Source organism: Cloeon dipterum, chromosome 4 (genome assembly GCF_949628265.1).
Source record: "Cloeon dipterum chromosome 4, ieCloDipt1.1, whole genome shotgun sequence".
NCBI classification, from domain to species: Eukaryota; Metazoa; Arthropoda; class Insecta; order Ephemeroptera; family Baetidae; genus Cloeon; species Cloeon dipterum.
The window spans coordinates 9,573,727-9,593,227 of NC_088789.1; the positions used below are offsets into that span (position 1 = coordinate 9,573,727).

General features: G+C 42.2%; 1 protein-coding gene across 6 annotated transcripts in view; it reads right to left on the minus strand.

Moving 5' to 3' along the window:
* Positions 1–1,047: 1,047 nt before the first annotated feature.
* The window catches only part of kst (spectrin beta chain, non-erythrocytic 5 kst), a 36,195-nt gene continuing 17,741 nt past the window's right edge, over positions 1,048–19,501 (minus strand). For 3 of the 6 annotated variants that reach the window (XM_065489492.1, XM_065489487.1, XM_065489486.1), the window contains exons 2-43: positions 18,039–18,199; positions 17,509–17,676; positions 16,515–16,631; positions 16,291–16,399; positions 15,870–16,034; positions 15,701–15,813; positions 15,458–15,645; positions 15,177–15,402; positions 14,982–15,113; positions 13,901–14,923; positions 13,648–13,848; positions 13,374–13,593; positions 12,856–13,309; positions 12,441–12,795; positions 11,917–12,378; positions 10,361–11,857; positions 10,158–10,303; positions 9,606–10,105; positions 9,287–9,546; positions 8,942–9,232; positions 8,720–8,882; positions 8,481–8,668; positions 8,226–8,428; positions 7,595–8,117; positions 6,724–7,512; positions 6,404–6,663; positions 6,160–6,346; positions 5,908–6,108; positions 5,366–5,850; positions 4,809–5,309; positions 4,588–4,756; positions 4,307–4,426; positions 4,066–4,248; positions 3,791–3,999; positions 3,664–3,737; positions 3,467–3,547; positions 3,105–3,344; positions 2,772–3,049; positions 2,470–2,719; positions 2,327–2,410; positions 1,958–2,032; positions 1,048–1,805 (exon numbers count right to left, since the gene is read on the minus strand). In XM_065489492.1, coding sequence (XP_065345564.1) covers positions 1,603–1,805; positions 1,958–2,032; positions 2,327–2,410; positions 2,470–2,719; positions 2,772–3,049; positions 3,105–3,344; positions 3,467–3,547; positions 3,664–3,737; positions 3,791–3,999; positions 4,066–4,248; positions 4,307–4,426; positions 4,588–4,756; positions 4,809–5,309; positions 5,366–5,850; positions 5,908–6,108; positions 6,160–6,346; positions 6,404–6,663; positions 6,724–7,512; positions 7,595–8,117; positions 8,226–8,428; positions 8,481–8,668; positions 8,720–8,882; positions 8,942–9,232; positions 9,287–9,546; positions 9,606–10,105; positions 10,158–10,303; positions 10,361–11,857; positions 11,917–12,378; positions 12,441–12,795; positions 12,856–13,309; positions 13,374–13,593; positions 13,648–13,848; positions 13,901–14,923; positions 14,982–15,113; positions 15,177–15,402; positions 15,458–15,645; positions 15,701–15,813; positions 15,870–16,034; positions 16,291–16,399; positions 16,515–16,631; positions 17,509–17,676; positions 18,039–18,158 — 12,213 coding nt within the window. In that variant the 5' untranslated portion in view covers positions 18,159–18,199 and the 3' untranslated portion in view covers positions 1,048–1,602. Of the gene's footprint in view, positions 1,806–1,957; positions 2,033–2,163; positions 2,218–2,326; positions 2,411–2,469; positions 2,720–2,771; positions 3,050–3,104; positions 3,345–3,466; positions 3,548–3,663; positions 3,738–3,790; positions 4,000–4,065; positions 4,249–4,306; positions 4,427–4,587; positions 4,757–4,808; positions 5,310–5,365; positions 5,851–5,907; positions 6,109–6,159; positions 6,347–6,403; positions 6,664–6,723; positions 7,513–7,594; positions 8,118–8,225; positions 8,429–8,480; positions 8,669–8,719; positions 8,883–8,941; positions 9,233–9,286; positions 9,547–9,605; positions 10,106–10,157; positions 10,304–10,360; positions 11,858–11,916; positions 12,379–12,440; positions 12,796–12,855; positions 13,310–13,373; positions 13,594–13,647; positions 13,849–13,900; positions 14,924–14,981; positions 15,114–15,176; positions 15,403–15,457; positions 15,646–15,700; positions 15,814–15,869; positions 16,035–16,290; positions 16,400–16,514; positions 16,632–17,508; positions 17,677–18,038; positions 18,200–19,501 lie in introns of all 6 variants that reach the window. The other 3 variants (XM_065489488.1, XM_065489491.1, XM_065489489.1) reach the window with 3 other exon arrangements.

Sequence of the window (19,501 nt, forward strand, 5' to 3'; positions counted from 1 at the left end):
TCAGGTTTATTTTTCAATATCTGAAATTTCGTGAGTAATTCTTTGATTGCTCATGTTCTAATAATAGTTTCCATATATGTTTCTTGAAAGTAAAAAATATGTTGGATGTACTTGAGTGGAAGATTTGAAATAATGGTTATATAGGTTATATTCGGTTATATTAAAGTGAATATAATATAAGAATAAATATATATAATATAACTTATTGCAACATAAACATTAACTTTTTCTAACTTTCAATTTTACTTTTCTATAATATTGGGGGTCTAATCGAATCTATAATATACATACATATGTAGTTGTTCTTACAAATATGGGCTACCGATCAATAATGAATTTACAGTTGTTGTGTTGCACTTCTAACACCCAACAGTTTTTTTTTAAATTGTATTAAAATTTCCAAAATTAATTTACCAACATAAACTCCAATAAAATTTTCCAACTTTTTTGTTTTTTAAGATTTAGTGGAAATACACGAAATATATTATTTATTGAATACGCCGATATGTTTAAATCAAAATATAATGAATTATTATTATTAGACCGACAGATAGTGCATTTTAAAGGAGAAAATAAATCAAATGTGGTTGAAAGAAAACAATGCACAAAATGGGCAAACTGATATAAATACCATATATATAAAAACTGAAATAGATTTATTAATATCTCAAAGACATTAAAGTGAGCTGCATTAAACATAACTCACGCTGAAAAATTTGCTGAAACACTCCAGCTTTTTTGAAAGTAAATATAAATATTTATAATGCCTACTAGATAGTGTTTTAATTAAATTGAGGTCCAAGAAAATATTATTTTCATCACAGTAACATAATTGTGGAGGTACTAGCATATTCCGAATATAAGAAATTTTGATCACCATAACCACACCGCATACTTCAAAGTTATGTAATAACTTTACAGGTAAATGTACCTTATCAACAAATATTTTTAGTTGAATTTAATATTTCAACTATTGCACAATGTTTTCAATATCAACAGCTTGATTATACCATTTTATGCGAGTGTATTCAAATGAAAGCAGTGCAATCTGTATGTATATAATATGCAATTTATTTCCAGTGAATATAATGTGTTATGCTCAAGTACACTGTAAAACTTTTACACATTGGGTCCCTTGTAAAATTTCTGGTGGGGTCTACTAAATTTATTTGATCCCAACTACCCTTGAATGAGGAAAAGATTCATTCTGAATTACTACATACAATTATAAAGAACGTAGTCAAGAACATATATAATGGAAAATATGGCCACTAAAATTTAAGCAAACAATAGGGAGTTTCTTTAACAATAAATTAAACACTTTCTATAGGTAATAATACATTTCAGTAGTAGCTTATTATATTTTATGTAAACACAAAGCATGCAATTCGACTCTCGACGATTCGTTACTTGTTAGACAGAAAACGAATTCTTCTCCATACTTTTATTAAATTATAGTACACAAAAGCTAGTTCTTGGTGTGTGATACTGAATATAGAAATACTGTATTTTATTTATACCTATATAAATGAGAGATGTGAGCTAATCAAGTGATTGTAGAATGACTGAATCAAAACAGAAATAATTAAGAGGTATCCATTCTTAGAGGTGAGTTGCCTTTTTCTTCCGGAATAAGCTCGACAGAACGTTTTGCTTCTTTTCCGACTTTTTGCCTGACGAGTCTCCATTTTCAGAAGGCGGATATTCAGACACAGATGTTCTCGAAGAACTTTGGCCTGGGATGTTCAGGTTGGGTGGAAAGGCAGGTACACTGGTGGGGCGGCCTTGGGGGAGATTTCCGTACACTGGAATAGTTACGAAATCAGTATATTTTCATTGCAATTCCAGAACACATAAAATACAAGAAACAAATACCAAACAAATTATTGCACGCGAGCAAACATTGGGGTTAAAAATATGATTGACACCTAAATTCCATTTTGTACTGAGAGCTCACCGTTGTAGGCTGCCTGGTAAGGCTGACGACTGGCAGGAGGTGGAGGCAAAGATGATGGCAAAGGTGGTGCAAATGCTACAAAGAATAATGGAGAATGAAGCACATACAAAGCAAACAAGCACTAACTCTATAAAACAATAATTATAACATAAAAAGCGTTTTGACATTAACTGCTGCTGGCCTTTAAAAAGAATTCGGCCACTCACTGCGATAGTCATGATAATGAGAAACGTTACGATGGGATGAGTAATATTGAAACCCTGTGGAGAACAAAAATTTCCCTCAACAAGAAGATTTGATGAAAAACATAACGCGTTGTTTTTTAGACACAAGCACAGTTCGGAACACAATTTTAAGAATAAGACAAACCTCCTTCCTCTTTCCTCAACCACACATCGTCATGACTGGAATTGAGCGACGACCTTGGCGATGGTTCAGGAGCGTAGCTACCATCTGTAAAGTGGCAAAAGCATCATAGAGCACATGGCGATGGGGAGATTTTAAGATTCTACCTGGCCTGTAAGACGCTGGGAGTGTGCTTCGTTGGGACCATTCACCTGAGCTTCTTTGCGTCGACGGGCCCCTTGGAGGCACAGGGGGCTTCTCTGATGGTGGCTGCAGTCTGTGTGATGGAGGATGAAGATTGTTGCTTGACGATTGCTGTAAGTGGTGGTGATCGACCTCATCTTCAGAGCTGCTTGCGTCTCCAGTGGTAGCGGCACTTTGTTGAGAGTCCACCGACATGCGGCGCCCACCAGGAGACTGGATTTTGAAAATATTTAGATACCTTGTTATTTTCCAATATTATTTTTACCTTTCCAGACTCTTCATAGCTGAGGAGTTGTAAATTAGGCGGCAGCTCTGCGTGGAAATTGATTTTGTTGATCCAGTCCTCCATTTCGCTTTGAGTGCTGGCAAGGAACAGGTATTCGGAACCATCAGCACCACTCAGCCTAAATACATGCTTTTTCTTGGTGTAGTCTTCTGCCTTGTCACACTTTGCCTTGTAGATGATTATGGGCGAAGCGGCTGCTTTGCTCTGGACAAAGTCATCCAAGTCCTTGAAGAAGCAAAGCAGTTGGCCGCATAACACTGTTCAAAAGGATGGTCGTTAATTTTAGATTGCCAAAATAAATTAAGGAAATACCTGTGTAGAAGGACTTCCATGACCGAATAGCAGCTCTCTTGCCACCGCTCATGAGTTCGTGTTTTCTGTCCAATATGCCACGGATCTCAACAGGTGGCAAGTTTTCCGGTCCTGGTCCAGGGCTATCAACAGCCCCTGGTCTCCTGAAGCTCTGTGTCCTTCTTCTGGTGGTGAAACTGGGAACTCTGCGCACTGGGGTAGCCTTCTTCTCTACTTTCATACTCTCTGCTCGCTTGATATCTGTAAAAAGGTGAGTTAGAAAAATGCTAGGCTCAAAGGAAAAATAAAACATCTGAAATAAATTCAAGCAGCAAAATTTAGAAAAGCAGTGTTAGTGCAAATAAGATGAGATGTGTTAGTACCTGAAGACGGTTTGACTCGGTCAGACCCGAACCGATAGCGAAATTCAAACCGAGAATGAGGCTCTAAACCAAGACCAAAATCTAGCAAGAGCAAGAAAGTTGAAGTGAGAGTCCATGCGAGAAAGAGAGGAGATGGAAATGGAAGTAATGAGAAATTGAGTTTTGTAGATTGATAAAAATAAGCAGCAGAAACATACCTGTAGCCCTGCGTTGGTTGAACAGTTGAGTGAAGCTGCCACTCTTGCTCAAGCCAAATCCACTGGACTCTTGGCTGTGTGAAAATGAAAATTAGCAACTGAATGGGCTTTTAGTTATATTTTTCACCTTGGCTCATTAATGACAGGTGGATAGTGATCTTGACCATTTCGCATTTCTTGAGCGCGTCTCCTATCGTCTTCTTTCCTTCTCTGTTCTGTGATTTTCTGGATTTCAGCCCTCTTTCTCGACTCTTGTCGTTCCTTCTCAGCCCGTTCTTTCTCTGCCTTTTTCGCTTCCTCTTCTGCCTCTTTCTGCTTGGTAAATTCTTGCTCCAACTGTATTTGTTAATGAATCAATCAATGAAAAAAAAGTAAAATTGAGTAGAAAATATCTAAACTTACCAAAGTAATCCTTCTGAGCGCATTGAATTTTTCCTCTTGAGCCTCAACAGTTTTCTCAAAGTCTTCATGCTTTCTAATAAGTTCTTCCACTTCAGGAATAGATTCTCCTAGGTCAGGGTCATTAAGGACAGGCTCACGAGCGTTAAGCCATGATTCGCACACTTCTGCATCCCGTTTGAATATCTAATAAGACGTTTACATCAGATTCAGCCCAAATTAGCATAAAGCGGTTCCACTTTACCTGTGTGTCCAAATTCTGATCATAAATGTACTTGCGCCTGGCCCAGGTTTCTGTCAACAATTTCCTCCTTGACTCCAAAACTGACAGTCTTTCTCTGATCTCACTTGAGAGGAAATGTCCCTAAAATAAAAAGAGATTATTATCTTCAAAAACAAATTATTGGTTAACTCTACATTACAGAGAGGTACAGTAAATAAACCTCACCCCAAAATCCTTATTGGTTGCAAGTCAAATTAGTTAAATTGAGCAAACATTATTCAAATAAATAAAATATAACTTACTTGTTCAATTAGCTTATTTCCAGTGTCAATGAAGTCAGCAAAAGCGTCATTTCTAGATCCCATTTCTTGCTGGTATTCCTCGTGCCTAGAAATAAGCAACTCGGCTCCTGGGACATCACTGGCAAGGTCTGGCGAGGTAATCTTTGCCATCATTTCATTGATCCATGCCCTAAAATCCACGGTGTTAAGTTCTATATCATAGCTACCCTAACGCATATTACATTAGGTCTCTGTATTCATCGAAATAGGCTTGGAGTTTTTCAGCCTGTTGCAGTTTTTCACAGCGGAGCTTTGCCTCTGTCTGAAGTTCAATGAACGCGTCGTTCAGCTCTTCTTTTTTGGCATCAATGTGCTCTTTGGCGTCAGGGAAGAGTGCACTTAACCTAGAGGCCTCAGTGTTGACCGTGTCAACTTGCGATTTCAACGCCTCCATGTCCCTTTCGTATCCTTGATGTTTCCGCACCAGAGCTTGGATTGACTCAAGGTCATGGCCATAGCCTTCGGCATACATGGCAGATGTCTTCTCCTGGGCCCATGCAATGGTCTCATCGGCTGTCCGATCAAAGATATGAACTTGTTTAGCGCCAGCCAATGCTTCCTGGCGGGCAGCTGCGAGTTCCTTCAAATCCTGGTAAAGAGTCAAAACTTCGTCAAGCTTAGCTTCAACTTTGGCACGATCAGCATTATTGGCAGACTTTGAGAGTCCTTTCTTGGCAGCGTTGCTGTGAAAATAAATTTAAGATCAGAATTTTATTAAAGACCGATCAAGCAATCATACTTTAAAGATGCAACTCTAGCCTCTTCGGCATGCAGGTTTGAAAGGAAGGATTCAAACTTTTGGATGAGCAGCTCTACATGCTCGATGTCATTGCCATACTCCTCCGAGGCAGCAATTTGCATTTGTTCATTCAAGAACTCCTCCAAGTCATTAGCTTCCCTAAGGAACTGATGGGCCACCTTGGCAGATTCAAGAAGTTTCTGTCTTTGCACAGCTTTGTTTCTCAAATCCTCGAATTTGTTCTGAATCTGCTGTGTTCGCAGCTTGATGTTATCTTCATCAAAATGATTTCTTTCAAGTAGAGCAACTCCAAGCTTGTCCAAATTGTTGACAGAATCAGTGTATTCATGGATGTCTCTAAGTAAGGCTTCCAACTTCTTAAGATTTGAATCGACAGCATCCTCGTCTTTACCCAGGTCAGCTGAAGTCGCGAGGGGCAATTTTTCTTTGACCCATTGCTCAACCTCAGAGGCTCTTGAGTAGAACTGAAGGAGATAATTTAATTAACAGGTAAAAAAATTGTCTCAGCAGAAATTTCTCACCATTTGGGCTTCCAGTGCGTCCTGAAGTCTAAGTTTCCTCAAACTAGCAGCATCCTTAAGCTGGTTTAGTCCGTCTTGCAGAATGGAGACTGCCTTTTCAATCTGCGGGCTGGCAAAGTGACCACCTTTGACAAGGGATTGGCCACGAGAGGCCATTCCTCTAATCAATTGTTCCCTGAATGCAACCTCAGCATCCAATGCCTGGGAAATTACAATTTAAGAGTGTTTAAAAATTTTATTTCAAATTCTTACTTGATGCTTTCTTTGAAGAGCCTTCACTTCGTCCAAGCTTGAACCAAGCTCCTCTGAAGACGCCAGGGGCGTCTTTTCATTCAGCCAAACAATTTGTTCATCAATATCTCTCAAAAGCTGATGTAGAGACTGTGAGTCATCCAAGTTTTCTTTCCTTATTTGCAGCGAGTCTTGGAGCGCAGTGAATCTATGTATAATTTGGATTATAACTAGATAATATAAAAGTTTGATAGAGGTGTCATACCTTGAATTTAGAGCTTCAACTCTTCCAGTCAAATTTTCTGCCACATGACTGTCTCTTAGCAAGGCAGCGTGCTGGGGGTTGGCTTTCAATTCAGCCAGGTCATTGCTTTTGGCCCAGTAGTCTTGGGTGAGGGCAGCATGCTTTCTCACCAGTGCGTTGACTGCACTAAGATCACTTCCATGGTCTTCACTCTGCAGCTGTACTTCAAAATCTTCCAGCCATGTTTCAAGCTCACCAAGTGAGCGGCCAAATAACAAAGCCTAAAATTGTGATTAAATCATTGAATAAGGGGATGAAAATTGCAGCTTCAGAACCAGTACCTGATAAGCCTCTCTCAGTCGAGTTCGCTTCAGCTCTGATTCTGCTAAGAGGCGTCTCCACTTGGCGTCCAATTCCGCCAGCTGACTCTGAATTTCCATTGAGGCGAAATGGCCCTGAGCCACCAGTGCCTCTCCCTCTCTTGAAACTGAAGCTAAACCATCTTTGTTGGCAGCAAGCTCTGCTTCAAACGCTTGGTGTCTTTGTATCTTGCTGGTCAAGTTGACCTGGTCAAGGTAATTTCCATCGCCCGCAACCTGCAACTTCTGGTTGAGCCAACTGTCGACTTCATACAAACTTCTAAGGAACATCTGCAAGTCTTTAGACTCTAGGAGTCGTTTCTTCCTTAGTGCTGCAGCTTCACACAATTTTTCTCTCCTCTTGCAAACAGTTTGGACTCTCTGCTGCACAGCATCTGAGTCAAAGTGGCTAGCAGTGCTCATGTCTCTCGCAAGTTTTTCTAGTTCAGAGACTTTGGCCACCTGCGCGATCAGAGTTTTCTCAAACGCCTCATGTTTTCTGAGGAGTGCCTCAACACTAGCGAGTGAGTCCCCAAGATCGTCATAGGCCAAAAAGGCTTCTTTGCTGGCGAGCCAAGATTCGGCATGTTCAGCCATTTCCTTGAACTTCTGCAGTTGAAGAGCTTCCTGCAATCTCAGCCGCCGTGCTTCCCAAGCAGAGCTCAAGCTGAGGCGGACTTCTTCAATATGCGGCAGTTCTTCATCAATTCCAAGCTTTTGGCCAAACTCTCGCAGACTGCGGAACGCTTCTTGGCGGCCATCAATTTCAGCCTAAAAAATTTGATTTTTATTTTATTTCATTTTAACACTAGTAATGCGCTAGATAAAAAATAAAAATTGCGCGAAATTTTACCTTTCTGTCATTGTGTTGCTGCAATAAGTTCTCAGCGGTAGCAGTGTTTTGTGGGAGTTCATCAGTGTCAAAGTCTTTGGCCATGTGTGCGGCCCAAGCTTCCAGATCCCTCAGCTGAGAGTGGAACTGGTGCTTGGTCAATGCTGCCTCAAGTTGCGACTGGCTCTCGCTCAGCTTAGACTGCAGTTCCTCCCAAGCAGACTCTAGCGTGGAAAGGTGTGTTCGAACTGTGCCTGCATGTTCAGGGAACTTATTGGACAGTCTTCGCCCCTCGCTTTCATGTTCCTTCTTCTTTGCCTCAATCGCAGAGACATCTCTGAGCAGTGCCTGGTGCTTTCTCTTTCTCAACTCGGTTGCCTGCAGTGAAGCGGTGTCTGCGGTGGAGGAACTCAGACTGAGCAGGGCGGATTTTTCATTGATTCGTGCCACTGTGTCAGCAACGTCTCTGGCAAGAGCGTGCACTTCCAGAGCGTCACTGAGTCTTGATCGGAACTGACCAAGGGCTCCTTGAAGACCCTTCCACCTGATACATAAAAAATGATTAACATTGAGGCAAATTTATTTTTCTAGGGATGTAAATTATTAAATAAATACAATGCAATGGGCTTTAATATATAAAGGGGAATCATACTTGGCGATAAGCTGGTCTTTTCGTTGTTTGATGGGTGTGGTTTGTGAGGCGCCTTGGGCAACGATCTTATCTGCAAGCTGGCTGACATTCTTGAGTCGTTCATCATCCATCTTCATGCCAGAGTCGACGTCATCTAGTCTCCGCTGCAGTGAAGCACAGTGTTCGTAATCCCTGCCAGTGTCTTGTGCGCTCACTAGCAACTCCTGCGATGCAAATCATTAGCTGAGGAACTAATGTGAAAATAAAAAAACAAACCTTGTCTCTTATCCAGGCCTCAATCTTGTCACTCTGGAGATTGAATTCCAGAATGTCCTGCGCTTCTTCAAGGCCTCTACCTTGGTTGGCTGCCTCTTGCAAGAGAGCTTTCCACTTGCTAAGCAGGCCATCCAGCTGGGCTCTCACATCTCTGGCATGCTTGTGTTTTCTTTGCATCAAAGTATTGGCTAAAATTTTCAAGTTAAGAAAAAAAATCTGCGAGGAACTGAAAATTATACCATTATTTGTAATAGAATTAATCTGCGTTTGATGCTGCTTAAGCTCAGATTGGAACGCTTGGTGTTTTTGCAGTCTCTTGATTTTAGTCTCTAGATCAGGCACTTGTGTCAAGTTGGCCTGAGTTTCAAGAGCCTTCATTTTTTCAGCAATCCAAGTTTCAGCCTGTAAAAATTGGGAAACGGAATTTAAAAGAATAGTAAATTATATAAGGATTCCCTTACCTCATTAGCATCTCTGACAAATTGGGCGTGAAGTAGAGCCTCTTGGAGCCTGAGCTTTTTGTCGGCACTAAGATCCTTAACTTTCTCCCTTTTAGCCAAAACAGTATTGAGCCGGCTGCCAATGTTTTCACTGTCAAAGTGATTCTGTGCAGTGAGTTTCTGGCAGTGGTCGTTCAATGACGCAAATTTATCTTCCTGAGCTGCAAGCAGTTTCTCAAACGCTTCATGTTTCTTTGCAGCACTAGATACTTCTTCTACTGAGCCATCAGTTTCGGAGCTTTGGAGTGCCACCTGAATGTCAGAATAATATTAGTATCGGGCTTCTTTTCATCTAACAAGAAATACCTCTTGGGCTGAGCTCAGAGTTTCAAGTTGCTTTGCATCTCTGAGGAAGAAGTGGAGGTCAATGAGCTGATCAAGATACACCTTCTTTTGCTGCCACGCTGTGTGTAGCTTTTGGCGTTCCTCGAGTAGGGCTTGAAGCCTATCTTGGATTTCTTGAGCTTGACTATGTCCACCTTGAGCAAGGGCTTCTCCAGTTTCTACTATTGCCCTGAAGTTTTCTTCCCTGGCCTCAATTTCAGACTTGATTGCTTCATGTTGTGCTAGAGGATTTTACGAATTAAATTTCTTGCCATATAAAGTTGTATTATAGAATTCTCACCTTTAAGGGACTGAGCTCCAGCAGCATCACTCACTCGTTCTTCAGCCAGCAAAGTGGCACGAAGTCCAGTGGACCATCCCATAAGAGAGCGAGCTTGAGTGAGGAACCTTTGTAGGTCACATGCGGCTCCAAGTTCTTCTCTACGAGCCAAACTCTGGTTCTGCAAATCGTTCCATGATTCGATGACAATTGCTTGCTGGTCAGAAATGTGTTTGGCGTTGCTTCCAGGATAGAGAGCAGTTAGTCGAGCCGCGTCTTCAACAAGCACTTGGAGCTGTGCCTCCAAAGCAACAAGGTCGTTCTCAAAGCCTTCATGCCTCCTGATGAGGGCCAAAACGGAATTCAAGTCCTTTCCTTTATCTTCAGGAATTGCTGCTGATTTTTCCTGGATTCTGGCTAGCGCTTCAGCCACATCTCGGTGGAATCTATGAATCTCGCCAGCTGCAGCCAATTTCTGCTCTCTTGTTTCAATCAAAGATAGGAGACGGCTCCATGCATCGCTGAAGTGGAGTCAGTAAATGTTTTTTTAATTATAAGAATATTTGGTATTACCTTAGTTGCGTTTGCTTGTTTTCTACATCAGTAGCCACAGGACCTTCAGCCAGTTTCAGTTTGCGAGCAAGTTCTTCACAGAACTTAAATCTTTCAGCGCCTCCCTGAATGCGGTGTCGGAAATCATCAAATCGAGCTTGCAGGAGCTGAAAATTTCAATAAATAGATTAAATAAACCATGAGCTATTAAAAAAATAAATTACCAGCAAGTGTTCATAATCTGATCCGTAGTCTTCAGAGAGAGCATTTTGCTCATTGTCTCTAACATATTGCTCAAACTCCGCGCTTTCCGCAAAGTACTCATGGACACACAAAGATTCCACCAACTTGCTTTGTCTCGCTCTGGCTTGCTTCATCAAAAGTTGCAGCTGCCTAGTTAGCGCAGCTTGCCTCTCCTTTAAAATTTTAGAGTCTGGGTGATTTGCTGAGACCATGGCACCGGCGGTTCTTGACATTTCGTTGATGATACCATCATATGAGTCTAGCTGCAGCTCCAAAGCTTTATGTTTTGTGAGTAGCTTGGTTGTGGCATCTCTGTCCCGGCCAAAGTCCGTGGAGCCTAGCATGTCGGCCTTTTCAGATAGCCAATTTTCGACCTCTTGCACCTCAAACAAGTACTGCTGGGCTTTCAGGGCCAAATCCAGTTCACGGCCGCGCTTGACTGTTTGCTCATTAAGCTTCCCCCACAAAGAAGATAGTTCAGCGCAAAGCTCTCCAACTTTGGCTGCTTCGGGATGAGGCTGTTGAGATAGAACAGCTCCAGAGGCCAAGGTCTTCTCAATGTGGGGGCCATGACCTGACACTTCAGCAGTCAACTTTGCGTGCTTCTTGTGTGCACTCTGAGCTTCATACAGACTTCCGACAGAGGGTTGCGCGTTTGCCGAAGCCAAATGCTCCTGAATCCACTGTCTCTCAGCATCAAGTTCAAACTTGAATTTGTGGTATTTGAGACTTTCTTCTAGCTCTTGTCTGCGCTTTTTGGCGGGCTCCTTTAGCGCTTCTAGTCTGCTTGCGCATTTTTTGCTTGCTTTCAAAATGTTGTCAGCATCAAAATGACCTTCGTGGGCCATTTCTTGTCCCAAATTGCTCACTTCAGCAAGCTTTCCTTCCCATTGAGATATTTCAGTCTCCACCGCCTGGTGTTTCTTCAGCAACTCCTTGCAGCTTCGTAGATCAGTGCCTAGTTCTTGCGAACACAGGCTACTTTCAATCTTGTCTAAATGAGTTTTGGCGTCTTCAAGAGTTCTATTGTAACTGTGCTGGGCAGCTGCTTGTCTTAACTTGCGTCCCTTGTCTGCCGAGATCTTTGTCAGTTCGTCCCACTTTTGATTAAGCTCTGAAAGAACATCCTTAACATCGGCAGATCTGTAGTTCTTTTCCGAAATCAAGGCATCCCCTGTTTTCTTAAGGTCTCTAATGCGATTGTGGTTGGAGCGGAGTTCCCTTTCAAACGCCTCGTGCTTTTGAAGCTTGCGTTCCAAGTTAGCTAACTCTCGGAAGTTTTCGTCTGTTGCGGTCTTGAGCTTGTCCTTTAGCCAACCACGGAGCTCGTCAGCGTCGCCAGAGAACTGCTGGAACCTCCTGGATGCCAATAGAGCTTCCCTCCTCTCATTGGCAAGTTGTTTGACTTTCGCTCGTCTGGCTATTACTGCATCTTTTCTGTTTTTGATGTAATCCTTGTCATAATGGTTTCCATCAACCTGTAAATCAATTAAGAAATATAAAAAGAATTATATATATTTTTTTTCTTTTAAAATACCAGTTTTTCTGCTGAAGTAACAAAATTTTTGAGACGTTCCTCTTGGGCAGTCAATTTGTTTTCAAAGTCCTCATGTTGCCTCAGCAAAGCCTCAACATCATCAATGTTTCCTCCAAGTTGAGGAAACTTAAGGAACTCTTCATGGCTTTTCGTGTTGGCGTCAATCTGGTCAGCCTCTCTGTTAAACTGGGCCAATGCCAGCCCTTGCTCAAGTCGAGTTTGCTTTGCAGCCCAATCATCTTGAACTCCAGAAAGACCTTCATTCAGTCTGGCAATGTAGTCCTGAATTAAAGCCCTCTCGCTATTCGGTCTTGCCATGAGCTGCCTTCCCAACTTGCAAACCTCAACAAACTCATCCTTGTGAGCTTGAATATCGTCCATCATATCTTTGTGCTCCTTTATCAAATTTTGAGCAGTCTGAACATCCTTGGCGGGTTCCTCTGCTTTCAGCTTCTCTTTGGTCTACAATATTATGCACCAGTATTTAAATATAAATTAGTTTTAAGTCATATTAGTTTACTTACGCCACTGAGCCAGCCAAGCAGACTCTTGGAACTGTTGATGAAAATCTGCTGACCAACAGCATCTTCTAGGCGAGTGCGCCTCTCTAACGCCTTTGTCTTGACCTTCTCCCAGAGGTTTTGGATTTCTTTTTGTTTGGCGTTAACATTGTCCTTCTCGTTAGGGTAGTTATTTTTAACAGAGGCCGCTAAAAGGTTGACTCGCTCGACCTTGTCCTGCACTGGCGCCAGCTCTCGTTCAAGGTTGCCATGACGCCTCTGCAGAGCCTGAACAGTTTTCAGATCCGGACCTAGCTCATCAGAGTCTAGCTGAGTCATTTTCTCAACCATCCAGTCTTTGGCTTCCTCGCAAGTACGCCTAAAATACAAAACGATTAGCAATGATTATGAATATCGATAAAAATTGAATGAAGCCAACCTGAAGAGCTCTACGCTGGATGCTCCTTCTAAACTCTTCTCACGCTCAGCTCTAAGCTTGTTCAGATGGTCCCACAATGAATGGATCTGCCTTTGCCGTGCTTTGATTTCAGCCAAACTGTTGTGGCCTTGAGCTGCAAATTCCTTGACAGCCTTGTCAATGTCTTCTAGCCTGCGACCGCTGGCACTCATGTCTGTGAGGAACTTCTCATATTGCCTTCGGGCAGCATCCACATTATCTGATGGCTCTTCACTCTTGAGCATTTTCTCGCAATCCTTCATCCACTTCTCAAAAGAGTCGCACTCTCTGTAGAATCCATACAGTCTAATGGCATCTTCAAGCAACGTTCTCCGCCTTTTGGCTTGCTCTTTGAGGTTGTCGTAAGTGTCATTGATCTTTTTCTGTCTCTTTTCAACACCTGCGTCTTCAACTGACGACCGTCTTTTGGGACGAGCTGTTTGAATGCGACGTTAGTTAAGTATGATTTGAATCTACATATTTTAATTTATCCAACTTACGAGGCTGCTTGACTTGCTTTCTCACAGGCACAGTCTGCTGGACCATTTGAATTTTCTTGACCTTTTGCTTCACTTTTACTTTTTCAGGCCGTCTTACTTGAACCTGAATGACTTTAGGTTCGACCTCCTGAACATAATTCGCTGGTACAAATCCATCTTGACCTCCAGCTCTGCGCACATGCCACCAGTCACTGTTTGTTTTCTCCAGAAGAAACATCAGCTGAAAACATCAATTTAGAATTTGCACATTAGATAAATTCGCTAAAACTCTTACTTCTCCTTTGACCATGGACATTCCCTGACCACTGAATGGGTACAAGGCTTTTACTTGAGGTACTGAACGTTGCTCAATGATAGTCTTGGGCTCGACTTTCTCAATCTCTTCCTCCACCCAGACCTCTTGTGGCACAGTTCTCACTTCTTGAGTCCACTCTTCTACGATTTTCTCAGGCTCCATTTCACTTGGCATCAACAGCTAAATCAAGAATTGATTAACTTTTAGTTTTTTACTATTTTATCTTATTAACCTCTAATTTTGTGATCCCTGCGCTTAAAAGAGCATCAGCCTGAGCATTGAGAGTGTCAACATCACCCTGATAGGAGCTAAGTTCTCCCTCAAGGTCTTTGTGTCTCTGAAGCAGTGCTTGAGCACTTGGCTCATCTTGGCCCAAGTCCCTTGATTCAACCAGCGCCTGCCTTTCTTTCAACCATGACTCAGCTTCGTTTGCATCAGCGTAAAACTGGTATGCTTTGGCTGCGTCCTCCAATTTGGCACTTTTTAAGGCAGCAAGCTGCTCTAAGTTGCTCCACAACTCATGTAGTGCTTCTGTCCTTGAAACAATTTCTGAGCTCATTGGATGCTTGTCAGCGACCAATCTTTTGCCAGCCGAAACCAACTGCTCAGATTTAGGCCTCCTGGCTTTCAGTTCAGCCTGCAGGGCTTTGTGTTTTTGCTGCAGGCTGAGGACAGCTCGCAGGTCCTTGGCAGTCACCTCTGCCTGGCAAATTCTACCCTTCTCAATAATCCACCCCTCTTCTTCTTCGTGGTCTTGAATGAATTGAAAGAAAGTCCTGGCGTCTTCAAGACGGGTCCTCCTCTGAGCCATTTGCTCCTGGAGTCGTGTGTACGCCGCATCAAACTGTTTCAGTTGTTTCTGCAGAACTGGCGCTTCCTTGTGGCCAGAGTTGAGGAAATTCTGCGATTGCCTGTGCAGTTTCCTTTGAGCTTCACCGATGGAGTTGACTTGGAGCTCGCTGAGGGCGTGAATCTGCAAAAGGTCTTCTACAGCAATCAAATGATTCCCAACATCATTGCTCTGGAAGCTAGCTGCTAGTTCATCGATAGTTCCAATTAATGTATCAATCTCCCGTAAAGTAGACATAAGCCACGACATGGTTGCCAGGGACGTTTTGTGTTTGTCCAAGAGGTCAAGAAGTTCTTTCCATCTTTTCATAACCTCTTGCTCCTTTTCCACAATTTGTTCACAGCCGTGGTATTTTTCTTTCACTAGCTCTTCAGCCATGTTAGTCAAATCATTAAATCGCTCTTCCTGCAATTTTATTTTTATTGAATTTATTTAGTTAAACGTAAATTTGCGATTTACTTACCCTGGCATGAATATCTGCACTGATAGCCTCATGTTTTTTCACAGTGGCATCTATATGAGCCAAGTTGGATCCGTATCGGGGGTCAGAAAGGACTTGAATCATCTCCTTTAGATATCCATCTCTCAAGATTCGCTGTAGAAAACATTTTCAAATGTTAGGCGGCTACCAAAACCAATTCCATGATGTGCCTCTTACCTTTCTCTCAAATTTATAAGCAAGCTGCTCTAATCGTTCTTGCCGCTGCAATTCTGTCCTAAGCGCAGTCTCTCTCCTATTTTCAGCCTTTTCAAGATTTTCCCAAGCTCGCTGTAAGTCCTGAATGAGCTGACCATCCAGAGGAACAAATAATGGCTGCTGCAGGGATTTTAGCTGGGTATTGATGTGGAAGTGAAGCATCTCAATTTCATTCAACTCCTGGTATCTAAAATTTTAGCATTTAAATACACTGCAAATAGTTTGAAACCGATCAGCAATACTTCATTGGTTTTTCCAGTGTTCTGTACTGTTTGAAGGCAAGCATCAAACTTTGAACGCCCTCTAAAGAGTTAGGGAACGAGTGGTCATTGAGCTCTGCTATCTGGGTTCTGATCCAATCAAGCAAATTTGAGCTAAGAAGTTCATATCGAGCCTTCCTCTTTTCTGAATCCAAAACTTGGCCCAGGATCTGAAAGAGGCTTGATAAGAAAGATGGTTTAAAAATAATGTTTGCTGTATTTTACATTAGCAATTCTTTTTCCAGACTTCATTTCCGTCTTCATCCTGGCAAAAGTGTGGTAATAGGAGGCCACATAGGTAAGGATGGATTTTTCATCTGGTCGGTGGGTGTCGATGTCTTCAGATATTCATGAGTTAGTCGTGCGATGGAACAATGGTAAGATTCGGAATTACCTTCAGCGTCGAGCAATCTCGGCACGCCCAGTTCATTTTGCGCCACATCGAAGGCATAATTCAGGTTGTCAATGTGTCTGCCCGCAGATAATTTGTTGAAATCAATCAAGTCTGGCCTGTGAGAATGGATGAGTGCGTTGAAGCCCAGACCAGAACGCCATGAATCTGTCAAAAAATGACGAAAAAATTATTTTCTTGCTCGATAATGACTGTAGCGTAAAATATTTTAGCTCAATTTATTTCAGCCTGAAATTGAACTTTTAACTGGCATTATGCACTTATTCAGTTGCATTCGTGTTTTTGCAGTGTTGTGATCACGAGCCAGAAATGTCTCAAGATGTATGGCTTCTGTTGCACTTATAGGGTTTCAAGCTATTTACCCAAGCGTTCAATGAAAACATGTGATATGCACGAGACTCACTTGAAAAATCTTGTATATTGACTCCAGGGTAGCCTGATGTTTTTCTCTGGCACCACAGCAGAAGCGCGTCCTTGGCGGATCTCTTTTCACTTGACTCATTGTCCTCCTCCTGCACATTGTTCAATCATGCGTCAATTATGAATCGAACTCAAAACATGAGGATGAAAATGTTTTGGATTCGTTTGCAATATTATAGTGCAAATTTTTCTTTGTTTCAAACTTACAACTTCAATTTCAATCTCTTGGATCTGAAATCTAAGGATTATGGTCCAGATGAGGCCGAGAATGAGTCTAGGGTTGCCATCCACTATGTCCTCGGCGCCAATACTCTCCAGCCTCACCTACAACAACCGGACAGTAATTAGCATTTTGAAAGCAGCGGCGGCGGCCGAACAAAGTGCATGCGTGTTCAACGGTAAATATGCGATTGAACAATTTGCATTGAATGCAACAGCGATTAAATGTACATAGTTGTATTTATTTTCTTTGTTGGCATGCTAATTTAGAAGGGAGAAAGGATATTCATTGGGCCGGAAACAATTCATGGGCGAAAGGGGAAAACAGGCTGGATAACTCGCCCATATTGATTTATTTGTATTGCAATACTGATAAGACTCAACACTTTGAGATTGTCGCCACAGAAACGATGCCTGTGCGATAACGAACGAAATGAAAATCAGTGTTTGCTCAGCACGCAAAAAAGCTTTTGTAACATGTGTCGAGGAGCAAGCAAAAGGGGAGACGGGTTCTCTGTTCGTGTGCCTTGCGGGCTGATTTTTTTTACAGAACATGCCGAACACATATTTGCACTGCAAATACCTTTGCTGCTTCTTATTAAAGCAGCGCGGCAGCACGCGAAAGGCTCCAAACGAAGCCAATTTCATTCTAACTTTCAAAAACCTTCAATTTTAATTTTGGTTCCTCTTTCACAACATTTTGAACGGGACATGCCATTTAGAATGCAGAGAATTCATTTTCTTTTGCATAAACTGTTATCCGTTTTGACGACTGGCCAGTAAAGCGTGAAACCGATTCGAACAGTTTCAGCAGCACGATTCTCTTACTCGAGCCATTGAGAACGACTCGCACGCATGCATAAGTACTTTTATGGGATTAATGATGCGGCGCTCGCCAAGTGGAAACTCTAAAAAAGGAACCTCCAATTTATAAGAGCGATGCGCCGAGGTTAGAAGGTCAGTGCGCAGCAAAACAACTCACCTTTGTGTGGAGGAAGGCGAGACTCTTGTTCACATTTTCGATCTTGTGCACTCGCATACGCCCATTGTTCGGCTTTCCTAAGCGCTCGCCAGAGATGATTTCAAGCAGCTTCAGCAGTCTTTTTCCGTCGGATAAGTCTGTAAAAAGCTCTTCCACCTCCATCCGAGCCTGCAGAACAAATTTTATCAAGCAATCAGACAAAATGCACCAATCTTTCTTTCCCGTCGCAGCAGTGCAACGTTATAAAGCTGCATTCACTCGGTTCAACGCTCTATCGTCGTAAAATTTGACAGACCAATTTGAATGAAAACGCATGATTATTTGGTCGAACACGCGAAATAATTGCGCGTGCCAAACCAAGCAGAAAATGAGCAAAATGCTCAAAATTCGCAAAGTAAATTGCTCTCCCATGAGTTGGAAGTAACGAGAGTTTTCCTCTTTGCTCATTATCTGTCTACGGAATATATAAAGAGTGGGCGTGAGTCATGTTGACAAAGAAAAAGGTTCCCACAAATAGGAGTCCACTCTACCTTTGACAGGAAGGAGTTGATCCACTTGGTGAAGGTCTTCTTTTGGATGTGTAGTCGCTCTTCCTGCAGCGCTTTGATGCGCGCAGTTTCGAACTTAAGAGCATCTTCTCTTTGGGTCATCGCTTCCTCGCTGTCTAAAATGTCTATTACATCGGGACGCCCTGAAACCAGAACGCAAAGAAATGAAATTCAACCTAAATTTCAACAGTACATTTTTATTTGGATCAATTGTTGAAATTCAATAATTATGTATGATCAGGCAACGCTGAAGTAAAATCTTTTGAATGAAATATTTTCTAGACACTGCTAGTATTTGCGTTGGGGGCTTGAGACAGAGTCAATTTCTTCTTATCACATAATCTACGAAATGGTAGAAATTAACTGGTTTGTCACAGAATTTACATTTACAGCCCTCACTCGCTCGCGCAGGAGTGATAGGCTAATTTTTTTACAAATCAAATAGTGAAGCCCGTGATAAGCTTGTCTCGTGAACATGTGTCTATCATCAAAATAAGCTCCTTTCCAACTTTGGTTGACCATAGCGGGGGGTGGAGAAAAACTCTGTGTCGATTTTAGAGGCCAATTTCTGAAATGCGTTTGTCTCCACCAGTTAAAATCTATTAAGCAACTCTCTAACAATCTAGCAACAACAAATCTGAATGAAAGTTTTTTATTAAAATTTGTGCGTGTACAAATGTTTGCATTTTGAGTTTGATAACGCGATTTGCGTAACTTGTGCGATGGATTGACCATTGACCCTTAAAGCAAAGGCATTAAAGACAGTTCAGTGTATTGAAATGCACGCGCTGATAAACTTACAACTGACTCTAAAAATCTTTGCGTCAAGTGCATCATTTCATTATTCCAACAATCATGAAAAGGCAACCAGCGAGAAGATTACTGGGAAGACGTTGCGCCGCGTGAGAGTGACGAATGAAATAATTTGCCGTCGAGTCCATTTCTCTCTCTTTTTGCTTGCATAATAGCCGCGCTTTTTGCCCAACGCCACCCACATTTTGAAAAGCAGCAGCAGGTTCGTTCGCTTTTAATTATAAGCAGTCGTCGACTCAGCGAAATCCGTTGGCTGGCTGCTCTTGGCTTTGCCTGCTTGGCGGTAACGCGATATTGATGTGCATAATATGTAGTAGTATGACGTCTCGCTCGACAAACCTGCAGCGTGTTAAATTACTTCCTCCCAACTCTGGACCCCCGACAAACACCGCAGCACCACTGGATTAGCGAATCACTCTCCCGGTGTGTGTCCTCTTTTATTTGTTTTGCTTTCCATCTGGCTTTTTGCGGCTTTGTTCGCGGCCCCCAGCACGCTGTGCTGGCCACCACTAGTCCGCCAAATGTGCTTTTAAATGGAACAAACACATTATGCACATACAATCAAAACCCAATATAAAAGGTTTTCTGAACTGAAGCGCCCTATATACACAAATTAGTTATTTTTCGTACCT